Source organism: Ambystoma mexicanum, chromosome 2p (assembly GCF_040938575.1).
Source record: "Ambystoma mexicanum isolate Mex_15411 chromosome 2p, UKY_AmexF1_1, whole genome shotgun sequence".
Taxonomy (NCBI): Eukaryota; Metazoa; Chordata; class Amphibia; order Caudata; family Ambystomatidae; genus Ambystoma; species Ambystoma mexicanum.
In genome coordinates, this window is record NC_090923.1 from 1,062,808,525 (window position 1) to 1,062,824,767 (window position 16,243).

A 16,243-nucleotide genomic window follows, 5' to 3' on the forward strand; every position below is an offset into this window, starting at 1 on the left:
GCGTTTCCAGCAGGAAAACTGTACATAGAATACTAGATCATAGGCGGCCGCCAGCACTACATGCAAATAAGATGATTAAGGGTGCATGAACCAATGGGTGGGGTAGGATAGTGCAATAACATATGATAAAAACAGCAAGGCGTACACAGGTCATTTGGCATTCAAGTTCTGAAAGAGTAGGGGTAAAGAGGTGCAACCACAGTGTGCAAAGCTGCTTCAGAAAATCGCAGACTGGGTGACCTTTCAACTCAGACAAGGTCATTCTATCTTGCACTCAACATCCTTATTGGTGGTGGTTGTTCTGAGGTTGAGGGGTGGGAGGGCCAATGATAGGATATGAGGAGGTTAATTAACCTGGATCTGGACATGGTGCAGGAGGCAGTGTGGAGCGGACGGTGACATAGTGGTGAGTTTTAGTGCATTAGAGGATGGTTTGAGGCATGTTGAGTGACAATCTGTGTGCTGCATAAGGCAGGAGAGCAGTGCCGAGAGTGGATCTGAACACCAGCACAAGGAACCCATGCATTGAAGTTGTGTGCCAACCATTCTAGTTCCCGGTGGGAGGTAGCTGTGGAACACCAGATGTTCAATAGGGTGAAAGGATTTTTCTGTTTATGTGCAAAGCGACAGTTTCCCACCCCACACCTCCGTAGGAAATGGAGGCACACTTTTGACTAATAGGGGCCGTTGACTCCCCACCATGCTGATGCGCTGGGACGCTGTTTATTATTAACTTGGCAGGTAACTAGCCTTGAGCGGAAGGGGGATTGGGGGTGTCTGGGGAGGAGCCGTTTGCAGCAGTCATTTAGAACATGTGCATTGAAAAGCCTTTTCAGCCTTTGCTGACAAACGCCCGAGCAGTAGATGGTAACAAAGTGTTTGAAAAGCGCTGACTGTTGCTTGTCTTTTCAGGTGGAGGACGCAGTTACATATGGCGGCGTGGCCATGGTTGGACTTGCTGCTGTGGGTTTGATAGCCTTTGCCGGGTCTAGGAACAGGCGCCAGAACCAGTAGTGGATCCTGCTGGGGAAAAAGAACATCCAAACAGAAAGCCACTCCTGCAGCAGAACGTGCCAGCCACAGCCAGCAATCCTCACTGCCTTCCTCCAGTTGCAGCTCTGCAGGGAAAATTCTGATGCTGCCATCTCCTCTAAACCAAATAAAAGATCACCTCTAAACCAAATAAAAGATCACCCCATACCGCCACTTGCATTGTGCCCACACACTGTGATCGTGAACTGCTGCCAAACATTCACTCAAGGCCTATCGAGGGGAGTTGCATTACTACCCATGCCCATTACGTCTTTCGGCCTCCCTGTAAGAAATTGGATTTAGCTCTTTTTTGGAACACGAGTGACAGAATGTATATATCTATTTTCCAATACTCTCTGAGCCCATCCAATTATATAGGTGCGAGGCTATGTGTCCTTGTACCAAGCCCACGCCCATTCAACCCTCGAGAGGACAGGCTCTTCATCCCTCTGGGTAACATCCAGCCCTAGCAGGTATAGGCTCTGCATCACTGTGCCCATCCTTTGTGCCATTCTGTCCTAGCGGTGTTCATCTTTCTGCCTCTCGATCGCGTGCCCCTCTCCCATACTGATTCGCATCAACCACTGCTTTGTCAGTGCCAATGCATCCCTTGTGTGACTTACCATCCTCCTGCTGTTCCGTCTACTCCCTGCACCCTGCCCTTGCCGCTAGGGCTCTTTTGGGGGGCTTTCTCTTCATGGGCAGGATACCTCAGTTCCCCCTCTTTTTTTACCTGCGGTAAACTAACCACAAAAACAGTATTGAGGCAAGATGACCTGGCACCACCCACAGTGCCCTCCCAATGCTACCGGCTCCCATTCCTACATCTCGCAGTTTCTGTGGCCGGATGTCAGCTCTAGTGATTATGAAACCTACCAGACATTGTATTATATGCTAACATTGGAACTATGATTTTGCACTGTTTTGCGAATGTTGTAACTACCTTTGTGTTGACCACCTGTATCTGTAACCAAGAACTCCTACTGTTGGGCCGTTCCCAATGTAACACTGAACCAAGCCTACTTAATTTCCTGCAACAGCGCCTCGATGCCTCTGGGCTGTAGTACGCTCTACAAATAGAAAAATAAAATAAATAAATAAAATAAATGCATCTCAGAAGCAGCGTTGGATGCACTCTGATATTCAAGCAGTGAAGCATCCTCAGAGCGCTCACTGACACACAGATGTGCAGCTGCCTGATGTGTACAACAGTGGAGAGGGTCACACCCCTCTGTAAGTGTGGGGTGGGCAACCCGATGACTTGACCTTCCACGCGTTATCATGATTTCATTTGCCTGTGCTTCCTCCACGTCACTATTGTAGGCGCTGGTATGCAGTTCTAGACCATTCACCTGGAATACATCAAGCAGCACTATGCTCAAGAATAATATCATCATGGGTCAGTGGATATGCCATGCACGTCAACTCACAAGATATTGGCGACCAAACACGTCTTAATTATGACAGAAGCACACCAGTTAGGTTCATAATAATGGCCAATGTATTTAAACTCACTTGTGTAGATTTAAGGTCAATCCAAGTAATTCAATTGGAGACAGGCATTTCAAGAACAAGTAGGGACGGTGGCAGGTGTTTAACAGCTGATTTTTTAATTGCAGAATGTTTCATTATTGACATTTCTCAGATGTTTTATTCAGTGCAGCAGCAAAATGCGGGGAGAGGGTCCACCCCAACGCCACCCCCGCTCCCGTCAACAACATATCACAGTCCCTCACCCCCCAAAAAACCCTCCCTTTCCCGAAACATCCCACCTGTAAACAATGTTTCAAATATATATTGTAGGTGACTTTCTTTGAGATTAATATTCTGCACTGAAAAATGTGTTGAGTGACTATTCTTCTATGAAATCCCTGGATACCATAGGCCCCGGTGTTCTATATCGCAAACATGCAACATGTGCAGTGAGGCGAATTTGGGGAAACGATGTTAAGAATTACAGTCTGCTAAACGAAAGCGCAGTGTGCGGTGTGTTCTCTGTAGCACCTATCAGTTATCACCTAGCAGGGGAAAGTACATCCATTCATAAACACATTTATAGTTGAGACAGACGTAAGAATAATATACACCGTCAGAAACATGTGGCTACCTAGGATGTGTGTTTGGTGTGGACTTGCCTTCCTCCCCACAGGTTAATGCTGTAGCTCGAAATGCTCACTTCCAACTACACTTGCTACAAAAATAATTGTCCTACCAGGAAATGTGCGGCAGCATTGAAATAATCCAAGTCTAGGTACTTTGATAAGTGGACAACCATAATGGTATTTACCCAGGGGTGCCAACATAACTGATCACACAGGTTCTGCTGGTCCAGAAGGGGTCAGCAAGCTGGTTGTAAGCTTCAAACAAACCTGTAGACCACATTACTCCAGCCTTAATAGCACTTCACTGACTCCCTGTGGAACAGAGGAGCACATTCAAAATCCAGTCCTTAATGCACAAAGCTTTCTTAAAAGGAGGGCCAAAATAGAGCACGAGCTGCTGCTTCTGTTACCGACCATCAGCAAAAAGACGACGACATATCAACAAAGAAATGGAGAACGGGCACAAAAGTACTCGTCACCAATTGCTCTACACCCTGCGTCGAACCACCAATGAACTTGAGCACCCCATCAACTCAAGGAAGGCCCTTAAAAAGGACCTCCATCTTGAACTGAGCCTTTGCTGTGCAGAGGCACTTCTAACAATACCAAGTTCATACTTGGACAGTTGCCTCCTATTTCTTGTGATGGCTTCTCTGGGTCCCCTGGTTGAGGATCAGGAATGTAGCTCTGGTGTGCCTGAGAATGCCCACATCCCAGTCCTGTCCCACCTCCTACCCGTGACTCCCCTCTTTCACCCATCCCTCTCTCACCTGCTTGGCAAGCCATGAACAAATTGCTAATAAATTCATGAATGGATAAATACTTTTAAATGGGTGAAGCACTGTGGGCCCCATTTTAAAAAGTGTGCATTGCAGCGGTTACAAGTACGTGCACTTTGATCCCCTCTGTGCAATGTTCATCAGTCCCAAGATGTATTGCAAAACAAGTGTTAAAATGGGTAATATCGCCTTTATGCCTATTTTGGGAAACATTGTAAATTTCTCCAACAACTAACGATCGTGGACATTCTTTTCAGGGGTTTCCACCTGCCTTTAACATGTTCTACAAACAGATTCCATAGAATTCCATTGGTTTTACACCAGAGGGAAAGGTGCTGCTGGCATTAAGACAAATGTTTTTGCAGGCGCTATGGAAATGCTAGGCCCGAAGCTACATCCTGTTCCGTGCCCCCAATCGCCTGCAAAAACAATGAAAATCCCCAAGAGGGTTGAAAAAGGTGTTAAGGCCGGCGCAACATATTTACACCTGTCTTTAACACCTTTATTTAAAGGTAATACCTCCAGTGGTAATACCGTCTGACCAAGTGGCGGTATCACTAATTCCGTTTGCTGATATTCCGGCGGATTTACCGACGAAATATGTTATGTTATTTGCACTTCTAATGCGCCGACAGCCCACAGCCATCGGGGTGCAGAAAAACAACCAGATGAGAGAGCAAAAGACATAAATAAGACAGAGAGGAGTTTATCCGAAATCAATGGTCTTCACTCCCTTTCGAAATTTCAAATGGTCGGTTTCGGCACGCAACCATATAGGAAGCTTATTCCACAAAGGGCGACCTGAGAGATAAAAGACCTGCCCAGCCCTCTGACCCTCTGAATACCGGCACACTTGTAATGAGCCCCATTGTTTTTCCCCTAAATGCAACTGTGTTTAAGGGTGTTGCTGCAGATATCTCCTTTGACTTCTTTAAATATAATAGTATACTCCTAACTGCCCTCAGACGGTTTGAAGAATATTTCTTGTTTACAAATGGAGGGATATTTTGTTTGTGTGATCATTGGATCCGTTGGCGTCTGAGCACACTATATAAATCTGCACACCCTGAATCGAAAATAAATGACTGCATGAATAACCCTGATTTCGATTTTCTTTTTTCTATTTTTGTATTTTAGTTGCTAACATGTATTTTTCAATGTACAGATCAAACTTGGAAAAAGCCCACACCATTACAGTTGAGGAATTCAATAAATATATTCCCCATCAGAAGTGTGCAGTGCTATGGTGTGCAACGTCTGGGTTTGTCACTTGACTGTGCATATCTTTATTGGTGGGCTCTGAAACTGGTGAATTTTTTCAAAGATATTTTCAAAAATACTGTGTATTTGTAATGAAATCAAAAAGAGCAAAACGTATAGAATTGCAACATTGTATTTATTAGTTCTACAAAAGAGTATATTTTCTTCAACTATACCTAAAAATCAATTTATGGTTACTTGCCAAAACATTTCAATGCGCACATTTCTTCAATTACGTGCTATCCATTAAACTGAAAACAATTATACTTTTACCTTCACATATCCACCATTACCAAACAAATGCCTTTTTATTAAACAATCTGTAATATTGTCAAAATTGCCAATGACAGATTAAATTAAATTGATAGTTTATTTATATCGCGCTTGTACACAGGTGTTTCAGAGCGCGACAAGGCACGGGAGGGTAACAAGAGAGAACAAAAAACAACGATCTCACTAGGCCCAGTGACATTGAGAACGCGCAAGTGCATGGGAGAGGGAAAAAAGGGGAAAAGTGCATGGAAGGGGGAAAAGTGGAAAGTGCAGAGCAAAGGCATACAGATAAATAATAAATACATACATACATAATAACAAGCAACAAACATAGTAGTGCAGCCAGCAGGTGGCAAGGCTAGTAAGTGCATAGAGAAGAAAAGGGGGGACTGTATGGTTACAGATGCATGCACCAGTGCAAGGGTTTGCCAGGAGGCAGTGCGGGTTGGTGGCAAGGTAAGTGGGTACCTGGACCCGGAAGTTTGTTTGTTTGTTTGTTTTATTTGTTTTATTCACTTATAATGCACACCAAACCCAAAGGTAGCCGGGCGCAGCAGTACAGAATGTGCGAGGCTTGAGGTTACATGGTTCCAGATTACATACACAGCAAGATAAGTACAAGCCATCAGCCGTTGGACACGGATTATCCACATATGTACAGTTACAGATTGCAAACAAAGCTATCTACAGGCACTGGCCTGGAGTCACATCACTAGCCCTGGTGGGGGGGGGTGTACAAATGGGCAGGATGCTGAATAAATATATATACAGTAGGAGGTATCATAAGTTTAGTGCAAGCTAGTATGCAGCTAGTCATCGGCAGTCTTCAGCAGATTGGAGTAGTTGGACCTACATTTTCGAAAAGGCTGTTCCTCACGTAGAGGGTGGGGCAGAGAGTTCCATAGTTGGGCCGCTCGGACCTGGTAGCTGCCTCCCCCAGCTTTATCCAACCTAAATCTAGGTATGATAAGGCTGTTGGCATTGGAGGTTCTTGCTGGTCGGGAGGAACTTCTCTTTGTGAATTTGTCCGCGAGATAGCTGGGTGCGGCATTGTTCAAAGCTTTGTGAACAAAAGAAGCAACTGTTAGGTAGATTTTATTTTGGTTAACAGCCAGTTGTTTTGACGGCTGATTTTAGATATGTGCACTCTTTTGGATACGCCAAGAGCTGCTCGCAAGGCATAATTTTGTAGGATTTGAATTCTGTGGATGATAGCTTTGTTGGCGCCAATGTATAAGGCATTACAATAGTCGAGCCTAGACAGACAGAATCAGGGCTCTAGCTAGGATAATACAATTGTCATCAAAGAGAAAGTGTTTACCTGCTCTGATGAGCTTACAAGTGTAAGCTGTGGCAGAAGCCATGGATTTCACCAGTTTGTCGAAAGAGAGGGTGGAGTCCAGGTAGAAGCCGAGTGTCTTCACCGCCTTAGACACCTTGATGATATTACCATCAATCTCAAATGAGGTATAATTTTGGCCTAGTTTTTTAAGATTAGAATGGGTCCCTAGGATCATAAACTCTGTTTTATCATCATTCAGGCATAGTCCGTGGGTTGCCGTCCATGCCTGGATGATGAGATACACCCTATTTACCAAGGCCATATCCTTGTTGTAATCCCCGTAAAGTGGGAGGAGAATCTGAGTATCATCTGCATAGTTAATGCAGGTGAACCCAAGAAGGTCCAGATCATCAAAAAGGGGCTTAGTAAATATGTTGTATAGGGTTGGGGAGACACAAGAGCCCTGAGGAACTCCACTCGGGGTCGGGTCAGCCGCAGCCGAAGGGGAGAACACCCTCATAGTCCTATCGCTGAGGAAGGACTCGATCCAGATTATAGCTTCTTTGGAGAAGTGTGCAGCTGAATCTAGATGACTGCAAAGGACCTTGTGGTCGACAAGGTCGAATGCAGCCAAGAGGTCCAGCAACAGGAGAAGAGCCGTTTTACCTTTATCTCGTAGATCATCTATTTTGCCTTCAAATCGATAAGGGCAGTCTCTGTGCGGTGTTGGGGTCGGAATCCTGATTGACGTGCTCCTAGTAGCTTATGTTGTTCCAAGAATTTTTGAATTTGGTTGTAGGCAATCTTGTCCAGGATTTTTACAAAAAACGGGACTGTTGTTATTGGGCGGTAGTTAGTCGGTATAAGTCGGTCTAGGGTTTGCTTTTTGAGCAGAGGTAGTACCCAAGATTGTTTCAAATTCGTGGGCACAATGCCTGACGCAAATGAGGCATTGATTAGTTTTGATACGAAAGGGGAGAGATCTCTGGCAGCGTCTTCTATAAGCTGGGAAGGGCAGAGGTCGCCCTGGCAATTGGATGGCTTGAGAGAGAGGATGACTTTCTCTACCTCAAGGATAGACATTTTTGAGAACGTGAAACGTGCAGCAGAGTCCTGTTCCTTTGACAGGGGATCGGTAGTCAGATTGTTAGACTGGGCTGGTTGATTGAGAGAGGCTTTTTTCTTAGCTATTTTCTTTTGAAGCATAGTTACTTTATTTGATAGTGCTTGTATATCTAAGCACCATGTTTTATCTTTGGAGCAAATATCCGGAATGGGGATGGGTGACTCTAATTCCTTGAGGATGGTGAACAGTTCCCTCATATTCGATTTGGCATTAGATATGCGCTTGTTATATGAGTTTTGCTAGGCCAGAAGGATTTCCTTTTTGTAGTGGGAAGAGATTTCTATTAGTTTATTTTTGTGGTCTTCTGAGGGGATTAACTTCCATGTGGTTTCGCAGCCCCTCTTAAATTGTCGTAAATCCCTTAATTCAGGGGGGAACCATTTATTTAGGTGGAATTCGGATTTGCTTGGTCTAAGTTTTAGGGGGGCAATGTTATCGAGAGTGCAGTTGTAGTCTGCTAGCCAGTCAAGGATTCTACCTTTAGTATGAGTAGGATCGAGAATTTTTGGAGTTAAGCCTAGTTCAGAAAGAAAGTTGGACATAGTGGTGGCATTTTTGTCAGAAGGTAGGCCAGGTGCACCGAGCCAAGAGAGAGCAGATCAGCAGAGGAGAGGAGGAGCAAAGGCAGAAGCAAAGAGGAAGGTCTTGAGGGGCTTCCGGAACCAAAGATGGTTTCCTCAAGTTTCAAAGTGGCAGGGAGGCTGTTCCAGAGCGAGGCCCCAACCGAGGACAAAGATCTACCCCCGGCTCGCTTCTTTGAGAAGCAACTGACCCTAAGGGAGTTAGAGGTAGAGGAGTGAAGTGAAGTGCTCGAGAGGCAAGGTATTTACAAAGGCACAGCTGAAGGTATATTGGACCCAGGCCCCAGAAAGCCTTGTGGGCAATGCAAAGGATTTTTTATTTAATCCTTGGCAGCCCCTGGGAGCTAGTGGAGGGATTTCAGGGCTGGAGAGACACGATCCCAGGGCTTGAGGCCAAGGACAAGTCTTGCAGTCCTGTTCTGGATAAGGTGCAGAGGGCGGAGAGTAGAAGCAGGTAGATTTAGAAAGAGGCTGTTACAATAGTCCGACCTAGAGAGAACCAGGGATTGAGAGACAATGAGCTTCTGGGGGAAGGAGAGGAAAGGCAGAATACCTCTGAGGAGGTGCAGTAGGAAGATGTGGGCTGAGAAGGAAAGCGTGTAGTCAAAGATGACCCTGAGGTTCTTAGCCTCGCACGTGGGGCTAGGAGGAGGGCCAAGGGAGGCCGGCCAGAGAGTGAGAGGAAAGGAGGGTGAGGGTGTTCCGATGAGGAGGATCTCCGTCTTGTTGGCATTCAGGCAGAGATCGTTGGCGGCACACCAATCCTGAATGGCAGATAGGCAATCAGAGATGAGGGAAGGAGGGGAGGTGGCAGAGGGAAGCCTGAAAATGAGTTGAGTGTCGTCAGCATTACACTGAAAGTGGGAGCAGAAAATGGCGATGCGAAGAGCGAGAGTTGCCAGGTATTGCTTAAAAAGCCAGGATGAGAGGTTAGACCTCTGGGGAACACCACAAGTAGACAAGGAGATAGATGAAAGGAAGGACCCAAGTTGAACCTGGGAGGGTCGATCAGAGAGGAAAGAGGTCAGCCAGGCCAGAGCCTGATCGGTGATACCCATGTTGTCACGGAGACGGTTGAGCAGGATGGTATGGTTGACCGTGTCGAAGGCAGAAGAGGGATCAACTAGGATGAGGACAGAGTGGAAACTAGAGTCAAGGTTGGAGAGCAGATCTTCACGGATGTTCAGGAGAGCAGATTCTGTGCTTCTGGCAGCTCTGAAGCCAGATTGATTGTTGTTGAGACAACCAGCAGAATCAGAGGGAGGGTTAAGCTGCGAAATGGCCAGCTTTTTAAGGAGTTTGCCCAGAAAAGGGGTGATGGAGATTGGGCGTTAGTTAACTGGGCAAGAAGGGTCGGCTGTGGGCTTTTTGAGAAGAGGGTGAACAAGAGAGTGCTTCAGGGGGAAGGGAAAACTCTGAGGCAAAGGAGAGGTTGCAGAAATCAGCCAGGGCAGTAGCGAGGGTGTCAATATGGTCCTTGATGATTTTAGAAGAGCAAGGAAAACCCTGTTTTGACGAGGCTTTCATAGATTGAACTTGTCTAGAGACCTTGTTAGGGGAGAAAAGAGGAAAGGATGAGAAGGAAGGTGGGGGGGTGTCTGAAGGAGCACCAGAGTTCACAGAAGGGAAAGGGGACAGGGGGAGGGGAAGAGAGGGTGGACAGGATATCCTGAGTTTTAGAGATGAAGTGTGAGGCAAGGGCCGGGCAAAGGGCCTGGGAAGCGACAGGAGAGGTAGAGACTGCAGCAAGGTTGACCAGCTCCATGCAGATTTTAAAGAGTTCAGCCGAGTTGTTAGATGCTGCAGAGACACAGGCTTGGATGTGGGCTCTCTTCTTAGTGTGAACAGAGAGTCAGTATTGCCTTTGGAGCAGGCGACAGGCCAGTTTGTCAGAGGATGAACAAGAGGCCCTCCATTTCCTCTCAGCCACCCTACACTTACGTTTAAGTGTAGCAAGGTGAGAGTCGTACCAGGAATTGCATTAGGCTTTGGGCTTCAAGCATGACAGGGGGAAGAGCATTAATGGTAGAGGCGTAGAGCATAGAGAGGGCTGTGTCAGGATGTGAGTCAGCCAGAAGTGGAGGGGGGGAGAGAAGGTGGCAGCGAAAGCTTCAACTGACACACACTTCATGGGACGGATGTCCGAGAAGATAGGTGGCAATGTTGGGGTAGGCATGTCCTGGGGGGAAGAGAGGGAGAGATGAGATGAGAGGAGAGGAGGGAGTGATTGCTCCAGGAGAGAGAAGTGGTCAGATGGATGGAGAGGGGGAGGCCAGAGGAGATCAAGACATCAAGTGCGTGTCCTGCCGAGTGGGTCGGGCCACAGGGGAGGATAGAAAGGGAGAGGGAATCGCAGAGGTCACGAAAGAGCACAGACGGAGAACAGGGATAATCGAGATGGATATTGAGGTCACCAAGGAGGAGGAGTTGAGTGGTTGAGGCCAGGAGGGAGGAGGAGAGGTCAGCCCACTCAGAGAGAAATGGGGTGAGTTGACCAGGGGGCCGGTAGAGAGTAGCAACAGTAAGAGAGTGACTAAGAGAGAGAGAGAGCAGCAGGCAAGGCATTTGAAAGAGGAGTAAGTCTGCATGGGAATGATAGAGGCAGGAATCCACTCAGGAAAGATCAGGATTACACCCCCTGCGGGCCGTGTGGATCTGGGCGTGGAGAGGATCTTGTAACCATCAGGGAGGATAGTGTCAAAGCTTGTGACAGAGCTGGCAGTGAACCATGTCTCGGTAAGGCCGAGGACATCAAGGTCAGATTCTTCCAAGAGGTGGCAGATGTCAGAGGAGTGTTCGACAGCAGAGCGAGAGTTGGGTGTGGCAAGATGAAGAAGGTTGCCAGCCTTAAAGGCCTTCCGTGTAGGGGTACAAATCAGAGGTACTCCCTGCGGAGGTGAGGAGGGAGCCTGAGGTGGGGCAGAAGAGGAGGCAAGAGAGGGCCAGGTAGCCAAGGGAGGAGAGGAGGGGACAGCAGGAGATGAAAGGAAGTTGATGAGGCGAGAGAAGCACCTATCAAAGAGGGGCTGTTTTTGGCCTTGGGGCCTTGGACCATGACAGTGCCATTTAGAAAGACATTCATGATGACTCTGGAGGAGTCGAAGGAAGCCATGAGAACTTCCCAGGGGTCCCACCATTAATGGGAGAGGAGGAGACAGGGCAGAGAACAGAGATCATACGAAGGGTCCATAGATCAGGCGAAGGAACGACAAAGAGGATGTCAGTGAGTGTCTGTCTGGAAGAAGCGCTGGAATAGGTATCAGCGATGAGGAGACCTGGGTTGGCGGCCAAGATATCCTTTTTAAACTTCTTCCTCCCAGACTTAGTGAGAAGGGAAGGATAGTTGACAGAGAAGCAGTTGGAGTAGAGAAACAGAAAGCGCCACTGGTGAGTAGAGAGAGTAGCAGCGGGAAGAGTATGCAAGTACAGCGGTAAGGAACAGTCACTGGGCCAGCAGGTTACAGAGAAGTAATTAAATGCAAACAAAAGTCACAGCAAGTATGCACAAGAAAAACAGCCAGTTGTAGCCCATGCATAAAATGCAAAAAGCACACCCAAGTTTGACCTTCAATGTTTAGTGCAAAAAACATACCCAAGTTTGATTTTCAAAATGAAATGCAAAACACCCAGTTTTGACTTTCAAAATCAAATACAAAACACACCCACGTTTGACTTTCAAAATGAGTGCATAAAGCACACCCAAGTTTGATTTTCAAAGTTAAATGCAAAACACACCCAAGTTTGACTTTCAAAATGAGTGCAAAAGCACAACCAAGGTTGACTTTCAAAATTAGTGCAAAACACACCCAGGTTTGACTTTCAAAATCAAATGCAAAACACACACAAGTTTGACTTTCAAAATGAGTGCATAAAGCACACCCAAGTTTGATTTTCAAAGTTAAATGCAAAAAAACATACCCAAGTTTGACTTTCAAAATCAAATGCAAAACACACCCAGGTTTGACTTTCAAAATGAGTGCAAAACACACCCAAGTTTGACTTTCAAATTTAGTGCAAAAGCACACACAAGTTTGACTTTCAGAATTAGTGCAAAAAGAACACCCAAGTTTGACTTTCAAAATTAATGCAAAACACACCCAAGTTTGACTTTCAAAATGAAATGCAAAAAGCACACCCAAGTTTGTCTATCTATGTTAAATGCTAAGGCACAGTAGGTATAGAATTACAGTATGAATCAGAAGTTAGAGGTGAGTGCAGAAACGTAATGCATTTGAGAGCATAACTGGGAGAGCAAGCAGAGAAGGAAGTGAAGGTCTCAAAAAGGGAAAAAGGGCAATCAAAAGGAGGAAACTAACCCATAGTAAATGAGGTAAGAAAGTCTTGGTAGTCCAGTTTCCAAAGCAGAGTGAGCCTCATGGCGGGTAGGGTGATGGGTTTTGGAAATAGTCACATATAGCGTTCTGGTAGCAGACAGGGGCCTTCATCGTGGGCCTTGGTAGATGGTGCCGGCTCCCGCCTCGTAGTTGATCTGATTGGGCTATGAAGGCCCTGGCAACCAATGGGGGTGGGAGTCAGGCAAGGCAAGGCAGGGAAAATCGCAGCTGTAGGAAAAGGATGAGGCCATCTTGGAAGGGCCTGTGGCAGTGTGGCCCAAAGGGGCTGATGGCAAGAACAATGGCAAAAAACCACGAGATGGATGAAAGTCAGAAAAAAGATAGCTACTTCGTACAAACCGCTGCCCGCCAGCAAACAAAACAATGTTGCTTTTAATTTTTTTGAAGAAATTTGCGCATCAGGTGCAATGTGCACCGCTACATTGCAGGGATTACCCTGAAATAGTGCATGCTCTCCGGATCATGTAGTTAGCAGGAAAAGGGCCTCCGAAGCCCTGGAAGCAAGGATCAGTCCACGGAGGCTGAGAGGAATGAATGAGGAGGCCTCCTCTTGGGCAGATAAATGCAGTCAAAACAATGAGATCAGTACACGTGTGTACACGTGTTTATAAAAGATTTGTAATATTGGATGTTGGGGCTCCCGGAGGCCGCCGGTAGGTTGTATCACTCCAGTTGCCCAGTGAGTGCACACAAAGAACTACTCATAGCCTTAGGTGGTTTCAGAATGACCACACCGAACTGGGACAGGCCCTTTACTCTTCCGCTAGATGTGACTTTTCATCAATGACCCGCAATATCTGCCATGAAGATACTTCTCACCACAGTATCACTCTTAACCCATCATAAACTGAAAATAATATTATTCTAGCATCATGGAGTCCTACCACCATGCTGATGGTCTGCAATCATCCCGGCTTGGTTTTCATCTTGCTGTAAGTGAAGTGGGTACTGGTATGCCGTTACTTTGTTCTTATCTCTGGCTTGATTGCCCAGCACTCTCTGAGGATAAATCATCTCCTTGTTCCTCGCTTGCTGGTGCACACTCCGTCATTGGGTCATCTGGTCAAGCTTTCGCTACTTCAACCTCATCAAATGAAACATCCTTTCTTATTTTTCGCAACCAACTTGTATTGCTTGTTACACTGTTGCTCCCTTGGCTTGCAGTAATCCTGCAACCCTTCCTGATGACGACTTGTCAATGGGATAGTTTCAAATGTCATGCTCAGTTTGTGCCCTGGGCGTCTTTTCCAAACTTCTACTTCACCCACTTCCAGGGAACTGCAAGGAGATGTTTTCTCTTGCTCGCCCTACTATTGGAATCCCTCTGTTGTTGTGCAACATGCTGTATGTCCTTAGAGGGTACTGACCTCGATGTTGGTAGGCATGACGGGGTGAACCATCTGACTGAGGAACCCTTCCCACAGGGCCACACCCGTAGAAGAATGAGGAGTCATTTGGTAGAAACAAGCTGAGTGTTTCCTGCAGCAGGCTGTCTTGATTATGTGCAATCCGAAAGGCCTTGTTCAATGTACGCATGAACCTTTCAATATTCCTGCTTTCTCTCGGCCAACAGATAGTGATCTGTTTGTGTGACATCCCATAAAAAGTCAGGAACATGAGAAACTCCCTGCTTTGAAGGAGGTTCTGTTTTTGGATGAACTAACTAAGGGATGTTGTGGGGCTCAAACCACTCTTCCATGAGTGGAATGATGCACTCTGCCACAGTGGAGGGAAGGAATCTGACCTTGGAATACCTAGAGAATACGTCGAAAATGCCCATCAAATGGTTGGGTTGTAAGATGGTTCCCAAGTCGATCCTGAGGGCTTGCCATGGTGCTGTGCTCCTAATTTGGGATTTAATTGAAGGTGGGCATGAAGTTATGGAGGATGTCTGACACCAGGTGCAGCGACCAAGCGCTTGGTCCACTTCCTTCTCCAGAGTTGGAAACCAGACTTATTCCATCAGACGTGCCTCGGTAGAAGTATCAGCACTTTCATAGGACAGCCAATGCGTGAATACTGCTGCTCTGTAGGAGTGAGTGTGGCTGGCATATGCCATGGGGCACCGGACAGCCACCGTGTCCACCTGTGCAAGCACAGCCCCTACACCCAGAGAGCTGGTGTCCACCGGTACCTCTGATGGCTTGGATGGGTTATGGATCAAAGAACGTCATTATGGTAGGCACAACCAGGGCTTCTTTTGCATAATTAAAGGCTTACTGTTCTGCAGGACCCAATATCCAAGGATGTTTTTGTGCTCTCAACGGTCTCTAATGGTGGCCAGGTGCCAGATGAACTTCCCACATAGGTTGGCCATCCTCAGGAAGCTTTTCACCAGCGATGGGGACACAGAAAAGACATCAGTTTGCGACCCATAACAGTTCTCGGGATAGCAGGGAGGCCAGTGTTCTTAAAGATGTACCCAAAAACCTCCACCTGTTTCTGGAAAAATTTGCACTATTCAAAGTACGGCCACTGTCTCTAAGGCCTCATAGAACCACAGCAAGTTCACTGACATGCTCCTTCTCTGATGCAGAATAGATGAAGACATTGTCACTCACATCATTTAGAACTGCAGGGAGTCATGCCAGCAATCCCCTGAGTGTGGTTTTGAAAACCTAGGCTACTGATTAGACTCTGAAGCTAAAACACTGATATCTGAACAGCTCAGCGTGAGATTAAAACGCTGTGAATGTTCTTTAATCTGCATAAAGCTGGACCTGTTGGTACCTAGCATTGAGGTTGACATTAGAAAAAACAGTGGGACGGCCACCAGGGGGCGCAGAGATCAGCATGCTCTCTCTGTGAGCTCCGTAACCAGCACCCCGGAAGATGAGCCCCCGTCTTTTGGAACCCCCCCGCTGAACAAATACGGGATCTCACCGTGTGAACGTCCCCCCCACCCCGAGGAAAAATCCAGATGAAAATCGGCCTTCCACAGCCTCAGAAAACGCAAGAGAAAATCGGGGCCTCCGAGGCACGTGGAAATCGAAACCAACTGCGTGTGTCTCACCGTTGGAAAGCCCGGAAGGCGTGTGTTCGGCTCCCGGAGTGCAACATCCTCACACGAGGATGTGAGATCAGCCGACCGACCCGGTGAGCGCGAATAAGTGCTGCAAGAAGGAGTGAACTGCGGATTGCGAACATACCAATTTGTGACGGAGTGACATTGGGGAAGACCGCCGAGTGGTGCCCTCACGGATCTGCAACTTTCCGAGTGAACCCAACGGCGGAGTTGTCCAGGCCCCAAAGAAAGGTTCACAAACTCCACCAGAGACGGAATTTATAACCGGTACAGACAGGGGACAGTGCCTACCACCCCTCGGAGCCGACTACCCAGCACGACTCCCCGCTTGCCCACGACACCACCCCAGGCCCGCACAAGAACCTACGCCGCCCCATCCGCAAACTACCCGCAACCCAACTCGAGGGAGTAGGCCGTCATCATCCACC

The 16,243-nt window shown here is 47.0% G+C and overlaps 1 protein-coding gene across 1 annotated transcript in view; it reads left to right on the forward strand.

Moving 5' to 3' along the window:
* The window catches only part of LOC138567110 (phospholipase A and acyltransferase 3-like), a 104,201-nt gene extending 99,191 nt beyond the window's left edge, over nucleotides 1–5,010 (forward strand). Inside the window, exon 4 of the mRNA XM_069644990.1 lies at nucleotides 913–5,010. Coding sequence (XP_069501091.1) covers nucleotides 913–1,014 — 102 coding nt within the window. The 3' untranslated portion in view covers nucleotides 1,015–5,010. The remainder of the gene's footprint in view (nucleotides 1–912) is intronic.
* Nucleotides 5,011–16,243: the final 11,233 nt, after the last annotated feature.